This window comes from Sparus aurata, chromosome 22 (assembly GCF_900880675.1).
Source record: "Sparus aurata chromosome 22, fSpaAur1.1, whole genome shotgun sequence".
Taxonomy (NCBI): domain Eukaryota; kingdom Metazoa; phylum Chordata; class Actinopteri; order Spariformes; family Sparidae; genus Sparus; species Sparus aurata.
In genome coordinates, this window is record NC_044208.1 from 9,704,651 (window position 1) to 9,723,371 (window position 18,721).

General features: G+C 39.3%; 2 protein-coding genes and 1 pseudogene across 8 annotated transcripts in view; 1 reads left to right on the top strand and 2 right to left on the bottom strand.

The window, feature by feature from the left end:
• Window positions 1-18,721, top strand: part of LOC115573892 (uncharacterized) — a 60,437-nt gene that overhangs the window by 24,730 nt on the left and 16,986 nt on the right. The gene's annotated exons all lie outside the window — the stretch shown is intronic.
• On the bottom strand, window positions 913-3,094 carry LOC115573898 (12-(S)-hydroxy-5,8,10,14-eicosatetraenoic acid receptor-like; annotated as a pseudogene).
• LOC115573895 (12-(S)-hydroxy-5,8,10,14-eicosatetraenoic acid receptor-like) lies at window positions 8,758-14,156 on the bottom strand. Its single transcript, XM_030404969.1, has 2 exons — window positions 13,370-14,156; window positions 8,758-11,841 (listed from the first exon to the last, which is right to left on the bottom strand). The coding sequence occupies exons 1-2, from the start codon at window positions 13,907-13,909 to the stop codon at window positions 11,380-11,382; spliced, it is 1,002 nt and encodes a 333-aa protein (XP_030260829.1). The 5' UTR covers window positions 13,910-14,156; the 3' UTR covers window positions 8,758-11,379.

Genomic DNA, 18,721 nt, shown 5'->3' on the forward strand with positions numbered 1-18,721 from the left:
CAGTTTTTTTTTTTTTAAAGAATTTTTTGGGCCTTTTGGCTTTATTGATAGGACAGCTGAAGACTTAGACAGAAAACAGGATGAGAGAGAGGGGGAGTGACACGCAGCAAAGGGACCCGGGCCGGGAGTGGAACCCAGGTCCGCTGCAGCGAGGACAAAGCCCCTGTTCATGGGATGCCCGCTCTACCCATTGAGCTAAATGGCACCCCCACATCTGCAGTTTAATATAAAAAAATGGACAAGATTTAAGCACTTTGCGGTGACAGTGTTACATGTTCTCAGACTTAACTGATTACATTAAACAGCAACACTTGTTTGACTGTGGAAGCTTAGATAATGGCTGTGTGAGATTGGTACAATCTGACAAATAAGATTCTTGGTGTTTTTTTTCTTTTTTGCCTCCAGCACTTGAGAGGATATTTTATGGTCATTATTCATAGCTATTTTTTGCTGTCCAAGACAAACAGAGAAACAGATGTGCATACTTTAGCTTAAAGGCATTCCCCTTCAAAAACTCTAATGTCCACCAACACTTATATATATTCTGCACCAGGGCTGCCCAGAGTAAAGCCTGCAGGCCAAAACTGGCCTACCGTGAAGTTCGATTTGATCTACCAGATGTTTCCAGCAAAAACTTTATTAAAACGTAAAATGTAAAATATAGATTTAAACGATGTTGTGCCTGTTTCCCCTGTTCAGACATTATATCTACAATACTGAAAAACACTTTGGACAACCCATAACAACCCCCCATATTTACATATGTACGTATATTTCCATCGATAGAAAATAGAAATAGAAATATTCACCGTACGTCTTGTCCTCATAGCGCACTTGACCTTCAGAGTCATCTTTTCTAAAGTAGGTACATTGTTGGGACACACTGTTGGTCTCTACTGTGTAGCGTGTACACTCACCATCCAGCATCTTTTTTCCATGAATTTCAAATGATAGTATTTTGTTTAGGATGTGATGGGCTTCTGGACGAACTTTCTGATGGCACTGTTACATCTTTCGCGAAGAATGGGAAATACTTGGAGAGATAAATAGCCTTAAACTTGGTGCTGCAGAAGCAGCAGACCAGCGGATCCAGTAGACAGTCCATGTAGGAGAGCACCATGAGGCCATCAAAGGCCACAGCAGCTTTATCCTGGATGGATTCATCGTTGACTTCGACCCGGATGATCAGCAGAACCATCCTACCTAAAGCACAGGGCAGGAAGCAGAAGGAGAAGACCACCATGACAGAGGTCACCAAAAAGACAGCTCTCTTCAGCTTGGTTCTATCGCCAACTGTCTTCTTCCTGAGCCGGTTGACAATACGCACTGTGCAGTAGACCAGGATGATGAAGGGGATGACGATTTGGGTAAAGAAGACCACTTCTCGCAAACTGTCAACCACGTCCTGAAATCATAAAACATTTTTCTTTTTTTTTAAAAAGACACAATTGTCATTCTTGATTGGTTGGACATTTTCCATTCAAAATGGACATCAGTAGTTTAAGCAGTATTCCAAATCGCTGTGCAAGGCAGCGCGGGAAGAAGTACTCAGATCCTTCATTTAAATGAAAAGCATCAATAAGACTGTGTAAAATTGTCCCATTACAAGTCCTGCTTTCCATGGTATTAAAATTATAATCTCAAAGATTTTCATTTAAATAAATGTCTGTTATTATACAAAAATTGTATGCTTTACACAACATTATAAGCTTTTTTTTCAGTTGGTAACAAGCATCTGTCAATACTGAAGCCCTTTTTCAAAACACTTCACACAATCTGCATTACCAAAATACTCAAACAACTAAAACACTTAACACATGTCTCAAAATAGGCTCATTCCACCATAACATAGGTAACAGTTCTCACTCAGAAGTCATACACTGTCACTCATTACAAGCTGACCTAAAAAACATTAACCACAGGGAGCATTAGATAAATAATAAACTATTTAAATAATTTCTCTTTAATCATTTCTAAATGCATTTTAAATTTGTACATGTGTAAATTAAATATGTTCAACAGACTTGTATTTCTAATGCAGATGAACAAGGGTAAATCGACTAGTCAACTCATCGTGCACGTTCTGGGTGTGAACAGTGTGTTGCGTAAATGAGAACGAAATAACTGTGGATGCTAGCAGTGACACCAAATCTTGCTCACTCAGCACTGTGTTGCCACATGGTCACAACTGTCAGCACGGCAAAGCTAAAAACTTCCAGATGAATCATTTATTGCTGGAATGCTTTGTAATTTCTTCCCATTTCACTCATCTCATGCATTTCCCAGATTTTTTAGACCAGTATTGAAAACCAACCAATAACAAACACATTGTGACATTTAACAGAAACACACATTGAGCATGTAAACATTACCTTGATCTTCTCTTTCTTCAACGGATTTGTGGCTGTTGCAGCATTCGAAGGTCTTCAACATTGTGGGAATGGTGAGAGGCAGAAGAAGCAGCCAGATGAGAATGGAAATTTGAGGAGATTTCTTGAGAGCTCTTAAGAGATTCTTTCACACATCGAACCACATCGAAATATTGATCAATGGAAGTCACCGTCAGGAAGACAATGCTGGCTCCTCGGTTCAGAAACAACATGAAGAGCATAGCTTTGCATACTGTGTCATTTGTACTCCTCCTCTCCCCTTGGATGAAGTTGTATGCCTTTATGGGCAAACAGAAGAGCAGGAGAATGTCCGCCAACACAAGGTTGAAAAGAAAGACGTTGTTGGTGTTGGATTTCCAGAATTTCAGCTTGAATAGAAAGACATGGAGGACAGATGCATTAAGAGGCAAAGCCAAGAGAACGATCATAATAATGATAGCTGCATAGAATTTGTACAGAGCCTTGTTTGTGGCTTCACAGTCCTCAATTTTCTGAAAAGTGGAGTTAATCATTTTTGTGTTCTTTTCAAAACTATCAAGGAAGTCGCTTCACACTCAAAGCCTCCTCCTCAAACAAAAAAACAACAACAACAAAAAAACACGCTTAACAAGTTGCTTCAGTGTCCTCTGTTGTAATCCTCTTTCAAGTTTTGGAATTCCTCTTTCAGTTCCACCGTGTGTATCTAGTTTCCAAAGTCATTCAGGTTGTACGTCCTGTTCTGTGAGAGCCAGTATCAGGTCTGCAAGTAGTTCTCCCGCTGTGTAGAGTTTTGCTTGCTCCTGAGCCTTGCTTCCCTAACTACACTTTATAGCCTGAGGAGGTGAGTCACCAGCTGCTTTCCTACTGTGGAATCAATTGGGCTGACAAGACTTATGAGAAATGGAATTATGTCATCTTTCTTTAGCACAAACTGCTATTTCCTGCCAATAACTGTGTGAACGAATGGTTCCTTTTTTTTCTGGGGATTCAGTAAAACCTAGAGACACCCGTAGAACTCACTGTTTCTCATAAATTACCTTTTTTGGCTCTGCATGCCAGACAACTCTCAGTATTTTAAGCAGGGTCAGACTTTCTGCGGAGACACGTTTTAGAGATGCGGAGGAAGATAGCACCCTCTATCAAGATCTGGTTCATGATTTGGAAGTAGCTTTTGCTACTCAAGTCAAGCTCTTCATTTGTTGTAGATTTCAAAAGTTGGTTTGATACAAAACTAGGTACATGAAACTTCAAAGCATTCAACACCTACCAACCTACAAATTAATTATATCAGTCTAGTGTGTTACGTTATTTCTCAGAAAGGATTAATGTATAAGTTTACTTTGATTTTAATTACTGTGGGTTAATACTGAATGACAAGAATATTTGAGTTAATATTTCCTATCTTAGACTTGACCTAATCAGACAAATATTTTTCTGTTTGTCATACCTTTTACTTTTTCAAACTGACCCTTGACCTCCTCTCCCTATCCTGCACTGCCCACCAGACAATGGTTTAATTGTATATTGGGTTACTCAGTCAACTATGCAGGGGGTCGAAGAGCAGCCCAGCAGTCTGATCCTCTTATTGCGTAGCAAGACTCTAGCTACCTGGAGAATTTTTATGACTGATTCACAGTTTCATGTCATATTTGAACACCCTGTCCCTCATGTACTATTGAACTAGTCACAGACACAAACATAGCAGCCAGTTATTTACATTGAACACTTTTATTAAGTGTGGATATTTTGCTGTTGATAAGATTGTAAAGTATACCCTCGCCAGCTCAGATGATCACAGATTTTATTGAAAGCGAAATCACAGCTTTTTTTCATCTAATGGGCGTTTGATTTTATGGGTTTTGCTCTACGGACTTGATGGATCATTCGGATTTTAATTGGCAATGTTGGCTCATACCTCAAAATACCTAGATGTTGAGGATTAGTTTCATGTGGCTGCATTAGTTGTGTCTATGGAGGCCAAAGTCTTGTCAATATACAGCCCTTGGATCATTTAGAAGGGAGTTATTACTTCAACACAAACGTAACATTCTTTTCTAAAAAGTGCACAGTGTGTAACTTTTGCTGCAAGGAATCTCTCAATCAAAACAATGAACACAAAAAAAATTGTTTGATGATTTTGTGAAGTAGCATTGGATAATTCAAGTTGTCGTCATCATCAAACAACCACACTTGAAAATCGGATATGATTCAGATGGATATTCATGGATAAGGAATTATTAAAGTTTTATTCACATTACATTGAGTCACATTTGTCAACTTCCTTCTTCGTCCTCCTCAACATATCATCCTATGTATTACACTGAGGGGGAAAACTAGAGGACCCAAATAGTATGACTTATATTAATGTGGAAATGTTACATGTTGTATCTTTAATAACGATCACTTCAAAGGAATACATGTAAGCATATGGAGATCACAAACTTAACATCCCAAACACTGAACAGCAATGATTACCAACAGGGTCATTGAACCTATAAAAGAACGTGCGATCATGGCTTGTTTCTTGTGAGTGGTAGAATCCAGCAGGACTCTGAGACGTGTAGCTCTGCAGCCTGTCGGACAGATTAACAATCAGACATTTGTACTCGGACTGTCAAGCCCACCTGTGACTGCAGTAACACTCACTGTAAATTTGTACTAGCTGCTATAACTCACAGCGGTGTGGAGCTTTCTCACTTTCATCCATACTACCTCACAGGAGGCTGAGATGTTTGGCACTCGTCCAGTTAAATGCTTTTGGCCTCCAGCTTGCACACAGGGAAGCTTTCCTGCACCAACTATTCTGCAGTCTCGCTAATTTCTGATCTACCTGCATTATACAGTATTTAAAAGTTTTGATGCCCTGTTTCTCCCACATAAAAGACAGAGCAGAGAGACGCTTATGCCACTTATACACCAGATTTAGCATGTGTATGCAATTTTTTCGAAGGCAGGTTTACTCGTTAAAAATAGGTGTGTGAATTTTTTGGTTTGTTTTTTCCTTATGTTTCACGTTCATCATCACAAATGCACTGGAAAAGCAGGCAACAGTGGAAAGCAGCATATCATACTATATCCAGATGACTTCTTTCTCTGTTGCCCATGTGCAGTACAGATTAAGCAGCCTGCAAGCCACTCACAATGCTTACTTTTCGAATACTTTTTAAAGACTAATTTCAGGCTCTCTTTCAAACTCAGTGCCGACTGAACAATGTTCAAGGGCTACTTGAGCAGAGACAGATGTGAAAGTTAACAAGCCAGCAGCCTTAACTTCGGCATACATCATATCATGACACCTGAGAAGGGTAGCCTGACGAGTTAAAGAGTTCACGTTGGTGTGTGTTTTTATCACAGCTGATTGTAGCCGGAGCAGATAAAAACCCCTGATGGCGTCCCCCAAAAAGTCCAACAGCGCCTGCTTCTCCTGAGGAGGCTGAAAAGTTTAAACATTGGACAGGACATTAAAACAACAGTATATCGGTCAGTCCTGACATTTAACATTGCATCTTGGTAAGACTTTTGTTCAGTAGAGAGAAAAGCAGTTTGCATCACTTAGGACCCCTCACACCCTCTTCATCACTCATTTCAGCTACTCCCTTCAGGCAGCCTCTTCTATTAATGGAGCCTTTCAGACACAATAGAGCCACTATCAACACCACACACACTCTTTATCCAAGCACAAAAGTTTCGGGATTGCATAAATGCGTGCTGACGCATTTCTGAGGTTCATGGGAATATTTGTGTGACAGCAGCTGAGCTATGTTGTTGCAGCTGGAAATAAGTTCAACGTGTTTAAATTTGTAGTAAATATTTCAAGTTTTACAAACCCCAATTCTAATGAAGTTGGGACGTTTCGTAAAACGTAAATAAAAACAGAATACAGTGATTTGCGAATCCTTTCCAATTTAAATTCAGTTAAATACACTACAAAGACAAGATATTTAATGTTCAAACTGATAAACTTTGTTTTTTTGCAAATATAATCTCATTTTGAATTTGATGTCTGCAAAACGTTCCAAAATAGCTGGGACGGGGACAACAAAAGACTGGGAAAGTTGAGGAATGCTTAAAAAACACCTGTTTGGAACGTTCCACATGTGAACTGGTTAATTGAAAACAGGTGAGTGCCATGATTGGGTATAAAAGGAGCATCCCCAAAAGGCTCAATCATTCACAAGCAAGAATGGGGCGAGGTTGTGAACAACTGTGTGAGCAAATAGTCTTACAGTTTAAGAACAACATTTCTAAATGTTGCAAGAAATTGAGGGATTTCATCATCTACAGTCCATAATATCACCAAAAGATTCAGAGAATCTGGAGAAATCTCTGCATGTAAGCGGCAAGGCCAAAAACCAACATTAAATGCCTGTGACCTTTGATCCCTCAGGCGACATTGCATTAAAAACCAACATCATTCTGTTAAGGATATTACCACATTTGCTCAGGATCACTTCAGAAAACCATTGTCAGTTAACACAGTCAGTTTTTTGGAAACCATGGACGTTTTGTCCTCAGGGCCAAAGAGGAAATGGACCATACTGATTGTTATCTATCTATAAATACAGGAATCTCTGTCTGTCTGTCTGTGTGTGTGTGTGTGTGTGTGTGTGTGTATGTTCCTCAAATATCTCTGCGGATCAGGATCAGACTGACCTGAGAGTTTCAACATGGCTGCTGCGTGGTTCAAGGGTGTGATATTTCGCATTTGTTTGGACTGCAATGATACCGTTAATAAATTATTTCATAAATGCTTTACAAATTCCATGAGCATTGTCCACCGGAGCCACCACAGTCACGTGCGCACCAGAGCCAATCTCCATTCCAGCCATTTGTCGACTCAGGGACTCACTGTCCAGGCAGCTGTTGTCAAGGAAGATTTCAAAAATGGTCAAAATGTCAGAAATTCTGTTACCTAAACAAAAATCTGATAATACATTAATTGCATCTTGACAGCATGGAAATGTTGGCGATTTGTTTTTAACTCTAAGTGTTTTGCTTCATAAGAGAAAATCTGATGTTAAAAAATGCCAGTCTTACATTGACTCCAGTTGTTCCCATGAGAGCAGAATTCAAAATGTTCTCAAAAATTCAGTTTTTGAAAAAAAAATTCTGATATTTGCCAAACTTCATCAACCATGACCATTGAAAATGTATTTAGCAAGAATTTGATAGTATATGTTTACAGTACTGTTTACGGTCAAACATTTTGATGCACTGTAGGCTTAATTTTTGATAAATCAAAAATCCGAGAAACAAGTTTTGTGGAGGGCAGTCTGAAGATGCTCCCCCCCCCCCCAAAAAGGGGGAATATTGACATGTCCTTGGAATTAAGTCAATCTGGCATGGGGCCGGACATTTCTCTAAAGAAGTATGACTTCCACGGAAGAAAGAAAGAAGAAAGAAAGAAAGAAAGAATTCATAGGAATACAATAGTGTCCTGGCAGCTTAGCTGCCCGGACCCTAAACAGTCAAAAACAGCCAATTATACCCTGGAATATCGGATTTCACAACAAACCTAAATATCCCTGACGTCCCACCTTCAAACACAGCCTCATTTGGCCATCCATGAAAAAGCTCCTTAACCTCCCACTTTTTTATAGGAATACACTTTTCTTACGGGCACTGCACTAGTCAGTGCAAAGTTCAAAAGCCAGCATCTGTGATGGTATGGGGGGTGTTAGTGCCCATGGCATGGGTAATTGCACATCTGTGAAGGTACCATAAATGCTGAAAGGTACATACAGGTTTTGTAGCAACATAATCTGCCATCCAAGCAACGTGTTTTTCAGAGACGTCCCTGCTCATTTATGCAAGATAATGCAGAGCCACATTCTGCATGTGTTCCAACAGCTTGGCTTCGTAGTAAAAGAGTGCAGGTACTAGACTGGCCTTCCTGCTGTCCAGACCTGTCTCCCATTGAAAATGTGTTGCGTATTATGAAGCGCAAAGTACGACAGTGGAGGCCCCGGACTGTTGAACAACTGAAGTCATATATCAAGCAAGAATGGAAAAAATTCCACCTACAACACTTCAACAATTAGTATCCTCATTTCCCAAATGCTTATTGAGTATTGTTAAAAGGAAAGGTGATGTAACACAGTGGTAAACATGCCCCTGTCCCAGCTCTTTTGGAACGTGTTGCAGGCATCAAATTCAAAATGAGTGAATATTGGCCAAAAAACAATAAAGTTTATCAGTTTGAACATTAAATATCTTGTCTTTGTAGTGTATTCAATTGAAGTTAAGTTGAAAAGGAAATGTAAATCATCGTATTCTGTTTTTATTTACATTTTACACAACGTCCCAACTTCACTGGAATTGAGGTTTGTACATATAAAATAATTTTCTCACCAGAGTTAAGATGAAGGAGCAGTAAGCAGAAATGTACTCAGGGATTAAAAAAAACAATTTATTTACACATTCACATATTACAGCAGTAGTACAAACACATAAAAGATGAGGCAAGTATTTAATGCCACTTGTGAAACAGTCATAAAATGTTGAGTCGGTCTTTGGATGTGATCCCTGCTCTGTGATACATTATGCTACCAAAATGACACACAGTACAATCCTGTTGACAGCTTCACTCAATTGAGAAATGGCATCATGTGTTGCTAGGATGATAACACATACCTTGGGACAACTATAACAAAATGTGTTTTAAGGACCACATTATGTAAATGTAAACATATATTAATCATAGGAATTCAGAAGATGTTTGAAGCCATAATTCCTTCTTTCACATAAAAATACAAAGTTTTTATAAATCCTATCGAGTAGCCGCATAATAACATATGATAACATTAACAGTTTCATCGATGTTTTTAAAATGTTGATAACAAAACAAATGGCACTTTCAAACATTTGATAATCCTAAACAACAGGAATAATGCTGCACTCATGTCAGGACGACTTGCAAGTGCTCATGTGTTAAAATGCCTGCGTCCCAAGTAGTTTTAATAAGTGAATTTAGAGAAAGCTATGAATTAATTTCTAACTTTGAAATTCAACATTGATGGAAACTGAGCTACGTTTGCTATCTGTGTTGATGTTTTAAAAATAAAGAGCCGATTAGGAAATCTACAGATTTACTTTACAGGTATTCTTGAAAGAAGTATGCTTCTAGTAGTAGTAAGGAGTAAGTAAGTAGAGTAGGTAATGACTGCATGGTTGAATCACCAACAAACAAATGGTATAAACTGTCAACACATAAAAGTGTGCACATACAGCTCTGCCCAGGTCAAGTCTACACAGCTGACTGCCAGACTACACAAAAACAACATTGGTGTTTGCTTATAAACTCTGGCATTCTTTTATGTACAGTATATGACCTTAGGACCAGTATTTTCCTCTGTTTACTCAGTAAACTTTTGCAGTTTTCATGCACCTCTAATCAATTGTGCAGATGTAACGTTTAAGAGCTGATTCGTGTTGCTCACATTTTGTGCAGATACAATTATTCATTGTTCGGTCAGTTTACATTGGTCTTATCTTAAGTCATGTAGCCACATTAATAATTGAATATAAATCTACGACAAAGTTTAGAGCTGAGGATCGTCCTCCCTTCTTTTATTTGTCAAACTCTTTTATGCCATTAATTCAATTGTATAATAACTTTAGCTGGACAAGACATTTGCCTAATACTCCACATCACAGATGTCTTGTTGAACTGTTGCACATTCATGATCTCAAACAATGCTGTGACAAATACAAAGCAATGACATATTCTGTGCTAAACAGTGAGGCATCGTTGACAGAGAAATGAGTAAAAGTGACATTCAGTTAAACCCAGAATCACCAGACATCAGCTGCTTGATTACTCAAATGAGCAATTATACGTATATGTGTTGATAGCCAGACAGTGACCAACAGACATGACCGATCTCACTGTATTGTTGCTAATGATGACATAATCAAGGTGAGTGAGATCAGTCAGTGAGTCATTCAGGTACAGTGGAACTCCTGTGTTAGTCTGATGACAGACATGATTCATGATATTTATTGTAAGTGGGGTTCAGAAGATTTTTATATTTTTGAATCATGTCGTTTAGTTGGTGGATTAATGGTTGTCAAAGTGGGGTCTTAGAATCTCCAGGAGTTTGTGGAGGGGTTGGTAACATAATGAGAGACAGTTTGCTGTAATTTGAGTATAAATTCATTTACAAGATATCCCAGGCAGAAAATATGTACAGTAAAATAACACTCATATTGTTCCCCATGCCATGGTGTATAAACAGTTATACAACAATACTAATAAATCAATAATGATCAGCTTCCTTTAGCGTCTTTTAGGATTAAGTCTTATGTAATAGGGGACTGACCATTGGCCTAATATGTATCTATTTTGGGGTCAGTTACATGCTGAAGAAATCCATGTCAGTGAATACTGCCTATCATAACTGTAAAACCTCTGGAGAATATAGTTTCCCCTTTGAGAAGGATTTTTGTTTGCTTTTTTTTTCTGCCTCCAGCACTTGAGAGGATATTTTATGGTCATTACTCATAACTATTTTTTGCTGTCCAAGACAGACAGAAACACAGATGTGTATACTTTATCTTCAAGGCATTCCCCTTCAAAAATTCTAATGTCCACTAACACTTATATATTCTGCACCAGGGCTGTCCAGAGTAAAGCCTGCAGACCAAAGCTGGCCTACCGTAAGGTTTGATTTGATCTACCAGATGTTTCCAGCAAAAACTTTATTAAAACATAAAATGTAAGATATTAATTTAAAATATTTTGTGACTGTTTCACCTGTTCAGACATTATATCTACAATACTGAGGAACATTTTGGACAAACAACCCATACAACCCCCCATATTTACATATGTACGTATATTTCCATCGATAGAAAATAGAAATATAAATATTCACCGTACGTCTTGTCTTCATAGCGCACTTGACCTTCAGAGTCATCTTTTCTGAAGTAGGTACATTGTTGGGACACACTGTCGGTCTCTACTGTGTAGCGCGTGCACTCACCATCCAGCATCTTTTTTCCATGAATTTCAAATGACAGTATTTTGTGTAGGCTGTGGCGGGTTTCCGGTTGAACTTTCTAATGGCACTGTTACATCCTTCACTAAAAATGGGAAATAATTGGAGAGATAAATAGCCTTAAACTTGGTGCTGCAGAAGCAGTAGATCAGCGGATCCAGTAGACAGTCCATGTAGGAGAGCACCATGAGGCCATCAAAGGCCACAGCAGCTTTATCCTGGATGGATTCATTGTCGACTTGGACCCGGATGATCAGCAGAACCATCCTGCCTAAAGCACAGGGCAGGAAGCAGAAGGAGAAGACCACCATGACAGAGGTCACCAAAAAGACAGCTCTCTTCAGCTTGGTTCTATCGCCAACTGTCTTTTTCCTGAGCCGGTTGACAATACGCACTGTGCAGTAGACCAGGATGATGAAGGGGATGACGATCTGGGTAAAGAAGACCACTTCTCGCAAACTGTCAACCACGTCCTGAAATCAAATGATAAAATAAATAACAATAAAAATAATTTAAAAAATTGTTCTTTAGAAAAACACAATTGTCATTCTTGATTGGTTGGACAGTTTCCATTCAAAATGGACATCAGTAGTTTTAAGCAGTAGTCCGAATCACTGTGCAAGGCAGCGCAGGAAGAAGTTCTCAGATCCTTCACTTAAAATGAAAAGCATCAATAAGACTGTGTAAAAGTTCCCCATTACAAGTCCTGCTTTCCATGGTATTAAAACTATAATCTTAAAGATTTTCATCCAAATAAATGTCTGTTATTAAACAAGAATTGTATGTGGTTTTTTTTCAGTTGGTAACAAGCATCCGTCAACACTGAAGCCCTTTTTCAAAACACTTCACACAGGCTGCATTACCAATATACATCTTGGCTCACTCATACATATAAAAACACTTAACACATGTCTCAAAATAGGCTCATTCCACCATAACACAGGCAACAGTTCTCACTCAGAAGTCATACACTGTCACTCATTACAAGCTGACCTAAAGCACTAACAACAGGGAGCATTAGATGAATAATGAACTTTAATCGCTGACGTTTGAAAGATTTTTGTCATACAGTTTTTTTCTGTTACAATTGCTTATACTCAGATTACATAATTTGTCTTAACTTATTAATACTTATTTTTAAATGCTAGCGTTTTTTCTATCCAAGAGAAATGCATAGTAAATTATAGCACAATAACTTTAGTACTGAAAGTGGATGGCATTTGAACATTCTACCTATGTTCAACAGACATCATGAAATCCATTGTTATGTTTAAGTCAGTTCCCTTTCACTGCAAAAAACTCATTTTTGTTGCCCAAGTGAATTGGATTCACAGTTTTAATTTCTGATAAGTTCCTCATCCCAAAGAATCATTAGAAAAATGTGACTGATTATCATACCTGCATTATCATTGGGTGAATGCAATTACTTTTTGTACAAAATAATAATTCCTTGTACATCGTTGTAACAACTTAAATGCAACAGTTAACTGGATTTGTTTAACATTATTAACAGATGTTTGTCTTTTTGTTTTAAATAAAAACAAAAACATTTTACCAGAAAGACATGACATGTCAGAGCAAATCATGTCTATATGTATTTTAAATTTGCACATATGTAAATTGAATATGTTCAACAGACTTGTATTTCTAATGCAGATAAACGAGGGTAGAAACATAAAATCGACTAGTCAACTCATCGTGCACGTTCTGGGTGTGAACAGTGTGTTGCGTAAATGAGAACTAAATAACTGTGGATGCTAGCAGTGACACCAAATCTTGCTCACTCAGCACTGTGTTGCCACATGGTCACAACTGTCAGCACGGCAAAGCTAAAAAACTTCCAGATGAATCATTTATTGCTGAAATGCTTTGTAATTTCTTCTCATTTCTTCTTCTCATGTCATGCACTTTCCAGATTTTTTAGACCAGTGTTGAAAACCTACCAATAACAAACACATTGTGACATTTAACAGAAATACACATTGAGCATGTAAACATTACCTTGATCAAGGTATCTTCTCTTTCTTCGACGGATTTGTGGCTGTTGCAGCATTCGAAGGTCTTCAACATTGTGGGAATGGTGAGAGGCAGAAGAAGCAGCCAAATGAGAATGGAGATCTGAGGAGATTTCTTGAGAGTTTTCAAGAGATTCTTTCGACCAGGATGTACCACATTGAAATATCGATCAATGGAAGTCACCGTCAGGAAGGCAATGCTGGCTCCTCGGTTCAGAAACAACATGAAGAGCATAGCTTTGCATACTGTGTCATTTGTACTCCTCCTCTCCCCTTGGATGAAGTTGTACGCCTTTATGGGCAAACAGAAGAGCAGGAGAATGTCCGCCAACACAAGGTTGAAAAGAAAGACGTTGTTGGTGTTGGATTTCCAGAATTTCAGCTTGAATATGAAGAGATGGAGGACAGATGCATTAAGGGGCAAAGCCAAGAGAACGATCATGATCATGATAGCTGCATAGAATTTGTACAGAGCCTTGTTTGTGGCTTCACAGTCCTCAATTTTCTGAAAAGTGGAGTTAATCATTTTTGTGTTCTTTTCAAAACTATCAAGGAAGTCGCTTCACACTCAAAGCCTCCTCCTCAAACAAAAAAACAACAACAACAAAAAAACACGCTTGACAAGTTGCTTCAGTGTCCTCTGTTGTAATCCTCTTTCAAGTTTTGGAATTCCTCTTTCAGTTCCACCGTGTGTATCTTCTTTCCAGAGTCATTCAGGTTGTACGTCCTGTTCTGTGAGAGCCAGTATCAGGTCTGCAAGTAGTTCTCCCGCTGTGCAGAGTTTTGCTTGCTACAGAGCCTTGCTTTTGTAGCTCCGCCTTATAGCCTGAGGAGGTGAGTCACCAGCTGCTTTTCCACTGTGGGACCAGTTGGGCTGACAAGGACAAGACCTGCCTGTAACATATGAGATACAAATACACCAAACTAATTTTGTTCAAATGAAACAAAGAGTGATTAAATCATCAAACTAAGCACGAAGTTGGAGAGATTATTCTGATACAGGTGCTTATAGCACAGCCAGCCTTATGAGAAGAATGTTATGGAATTAGGTCACCTTCCTTTAGTGACAAACTGCTATGTCCTGTGAGAACGAGCGGTTCCTTCTTTTCTGGGGATTCAGTAAACCCTAGAGACAACCGTAGAATTCACTGGCTCAGTTTCACTGCACATTCATCTTCAGATCAGATGCTGAAAATGCTGGTGATATTCAAAGAATTTTTTTTCCTCAGAGTACCCAGATGTGGAGCCCTGGGAATTGGTGGTAGCTTTACACATAGGCACGAGGAGATAGACACAGTGCTGCTGTCAGTGTTTTCTACTATGTAAGGACAAGTAAATTAGTTTTGCATGGAATGTTGCGTCCTAAGGGAAGAGGACTTCTTTAAGGGAGAAGGAGAGGGGTTAACCCAGGGCCTCACACTGAACTCTGCATGCCTGGAGCTCGTGCTGTACTACAAGTCCAGACAACTCTCAGTATTTTAAGCAGGGTCAGACTTTCTGCAGAGACACGTTTTAGAGAGGTGGAGGAAGGAAGCACCCTCTTTCAAGATCTGGTTCGTGATTTGAAAGTTGCTTTTGCTACGGAAGGGGCTCCAGTCACGCTCTTCATTTGTTGCAGATTTCTGACACTGTCTTGGCCAAACCAACTAAAATTTGGTTTGAAACAAAATTAGGTACATGAAACTTCAAAGCATTCAACTCCTTATAACCTACAAATTAATTATATCAGTCTAGTGTGTTAAGTTATTAAAAAACGCTAAGAAAAAAAAAAGCTAAAAAATCTCTAATAAGTTTACTTTGATTTTAATTACTGTGGGTTAATACTGAGTGACAAGAATATGTCATTTAATATTCCCTGTCTTAGACTTGACCTAATCAGACAAATATTTTTCTGTTTGTCATACTTTTTCACTTTTTCAAACTGACCCTTGGCCTCCTCTCCCTATCCTGCACTGCCCGCCAGACAATGGTTTAATTGTATATTGGGTTACTCAGTCAACTATGCAGGGTGTCGAGGAGCAGTCTTGGTGTAATCAGAGCCCCAGCAGTCTGGTCCTTGGTAGCTACTGCGCAGCAAGACTTTAGCTACCTGGAGAATTTTTATGAATCTGATTCACAGTTTCATGTCATATTTGAACACCCTGTCCCTCAAGTATTATTGAACTAGTAGCAGACACAAAAGTAGCAGCCAGTTATTTACATTTAACACTTTTATTATGGAAGTGTGGATATTTTGCTGTTGATAAAATTGTAAGGTATACCCTCACCAGCGCAGATGATCACAGATATTATTAAAAACAAAATCACAGCTTATTCTCATCTAAAGGGCGTTCTATTTAATGGGTTTGCTCTATGGACTTGACAGATCATTGAGATTTTAATTGGCAATGTTGGCTCATCTCTCTATAAAAGCAAGGAATTTCTGTGTGTGTGTGTGTGTGTGTGTGTGTGTGTGTGTGTGTGTGTGTGTGTGTGTGTGTGTGTGTATTCCTCAAATATCTCTGCGGATCAGGATCAGACTGACCTGAAAGTTTCAACATGGCTGCTGCGTGGTTCAAGGGTGTGCAATTTCGCATTTGTTTGGACTGCAATGATACCGTTAATAAATGATTTCATAAATGCTTTACAAATTCCACGAGCATTGTCCACCGGAGCCACTACAGTCACGTGCGCACCAGAGCCAATCACTGCACACCGTGGCCACGTGTGCACCAGAGCCAATCACTGCAGAGTCCACCGCGACCCCCCACCTTAAGAAACAAGCAGATTTATACCTGCCGCGGTGCAAGCTGGACCTGGATTTTGCCGGCGGTTCGGTCCCGTTCTGTTCGTTGCATCTAAACTGACTGTTGTGTATTAATGAGACTAAAAGAGTCCGGACCGAGTCTGTTTGGGTCTGAGGAGATCCGAAGACGTGCGGACAACAAAGTGGAATCAGATCTGTGGATGTTCGTGTGTAGCTAGCTGCTAGCCGCTAGCTAGCTGCTAGCAGCTAGCTACACGGCCCACCTCCCGATCGAGCAACGGACCGGACTCACCGGCACGTCCAAAACCGGACTTGGGGTAAATAATGTCCGCCACGCTTTTTCGCGAACATTGCCATCACGTTTGCTTTGTGTCTGGTGCAGAAGAAACGGTAAAAACAGGCTTTTGTCACGAAAGTGTCCAAGCAGCAAGTTTGGTTGTTGAGGAACAGGAAGTTGTGGGAGGGACGTAGGCAGATGAATGACAGACAGCGATACTGAGAGTTGAGAGATTTGTGACATTTAGCGTGTTTAGAGTGTATAGTTAGTGTGTTATGTAGTGTTTAGTGTGTAGTGGATTCGGTTTTTTGTTTAATGAGTCAAAACAATTAGGAGACTGCTGAATGAGCATTGCCTACATTTAAATGTAAATAGTTACATGTAACTTTGTAAATTTTTAAGATGTATGCACATATTTAGCAAACAACAATTTATATTTGCATTATAAGTAATAAGAAATGGTTTGTTAAACATATTTTTGGTTTTCACAGTAATAAAATCTAACTTTTTCTACTCGGATTTTATGTTTTTTTTGTGATTTTAGGTCCATTGTGTTAATACAGTATGTCAAAATAAAAAAGAACTGTACAGTCACACATGTGAGGTTGTGCTAAAAAAATAATGACACCAGGTAAATAGTTTTTAAGGGGAAATATAATGGCAAAATCAAGAATAGTCAAAAACGGCCAATTATACCCTGGAATATCAGATTTCACAACAAACCTAAATATCCCTGACGTCCCACCTTCAAACACAGCCTCATTTGGCCATCCATGAAAAAGCTGCTTAACTTCCCACTTTTCTATAGGAATACATTTTTCTTACGGGCACTGCACTAGTACCTAGATATCAATTCTTAGATTAGTTTCATGTGGCTGTATTAGTTGGTGTCTATGGATGCCAAAGTCTTCATTGTGTCAATATACAGCCCTTGGTGTGGTGGAAACCAAGTTGTTATGCATGTGCTTTTATTTTGAAGGATATTGGAGACGTAAACAGGAAGTTAAGTGGAGAGCAGCAGCTTAACAGTTATGTCAGGGGAAGTTCAATGTTGTGAGTCCTGCTGAATAAACGGAGGTAACATAAAAGTCTCGTCTGTTGTTGGCATTCCTACTGAAGAACACGACACTTGGATCATTTGGAAACAGAGTAATTACTTCAACACAAACGTACTTGAAAAAAATGAAACAAGAAATAGCATTCTTTTCTAAAAAGTGCACAGTGTGGAACTTTTGCCGCAAGGAGTCTCTCAATCAAAACAATGATTTTGTGAAGTAGCGTGGGATAATTCAAGTTGTTGTCTTCATCGTCAAACAACCACAATTGCAGTTGAAAATGTATCAGATATGATTCAGATGGATATTCATGGATGAGGAAATATATTAAAGTTTTATTCACATTACACTGAGTCACATTTGTCAACTTCCTTCTTTGTCCTCCTTGACATATATGCTGTGTCCCAATTCAGGGTCTGCACACTTCAAGGACCCGCCCTTTGCGGTCTCCCTGAAGGAGTGTACTTCGGTGCGCCCTGCAGGCCGCGTCAACTTTCGTTAAAGGAGTCATCACCTGGTTTTTTACATATCCAGTCCCTCTTGGATCGCTTTGGATCAATTCTTAAAACTTATTAGAAAAAAAAAATAAAAAAAAAATAAAACATAGAGCTTGTTCTGACACTTTTTCATACCGCGACTTTCTCACGCGAGATTATGCGCAAGGTTTTGACCGGTCCGGATGTGCATTGTATTAATATGTAATGAGGCGCGCGTTGATTGGCCGCAGGAAGGACAGAGCCGGAATGGGGGGCGAGCCTGCATGCACACACAGACTCCAAAACATAAACAGCCCCCTGTCATGGCGCACACACTAAATGACAAACCTTACGGAATTCAGGCATTTATGTACGAGCCGGAGTCGGAAACCGAAAGGGAGAGTGAAGAGGCAGAGACGGTGGAAGAGACATGTTTACAGCAGGACGTCTCTGAATGGTAAATTCTTTTTTTTCCATCTTACTTTTCACACTCGTGTTTTACATGTAAGACCTGAGTTTTAATTCTGGCGGTGACGATGTATGGCGTGAAAATGACAGAGAAATAAGCAGATTCGGCGTGCTCACTCTGGCTGAGGACGGCTGTGAGCCGATGCATATGCAAGTAGCCTCCTGTGGTAACGTCACCACAGGAGCAGAGTCAAAATCTCGTGCTTTGGGAACGCGCAGTACTGTGCGCTATTCCTGTTCAGAAAAAGAGCCAAAGCGAAAAAAATAAGCCACTTTCAAACTCCAGCTTTTCAGGCAAGTTTCAACAGAGGTCCAA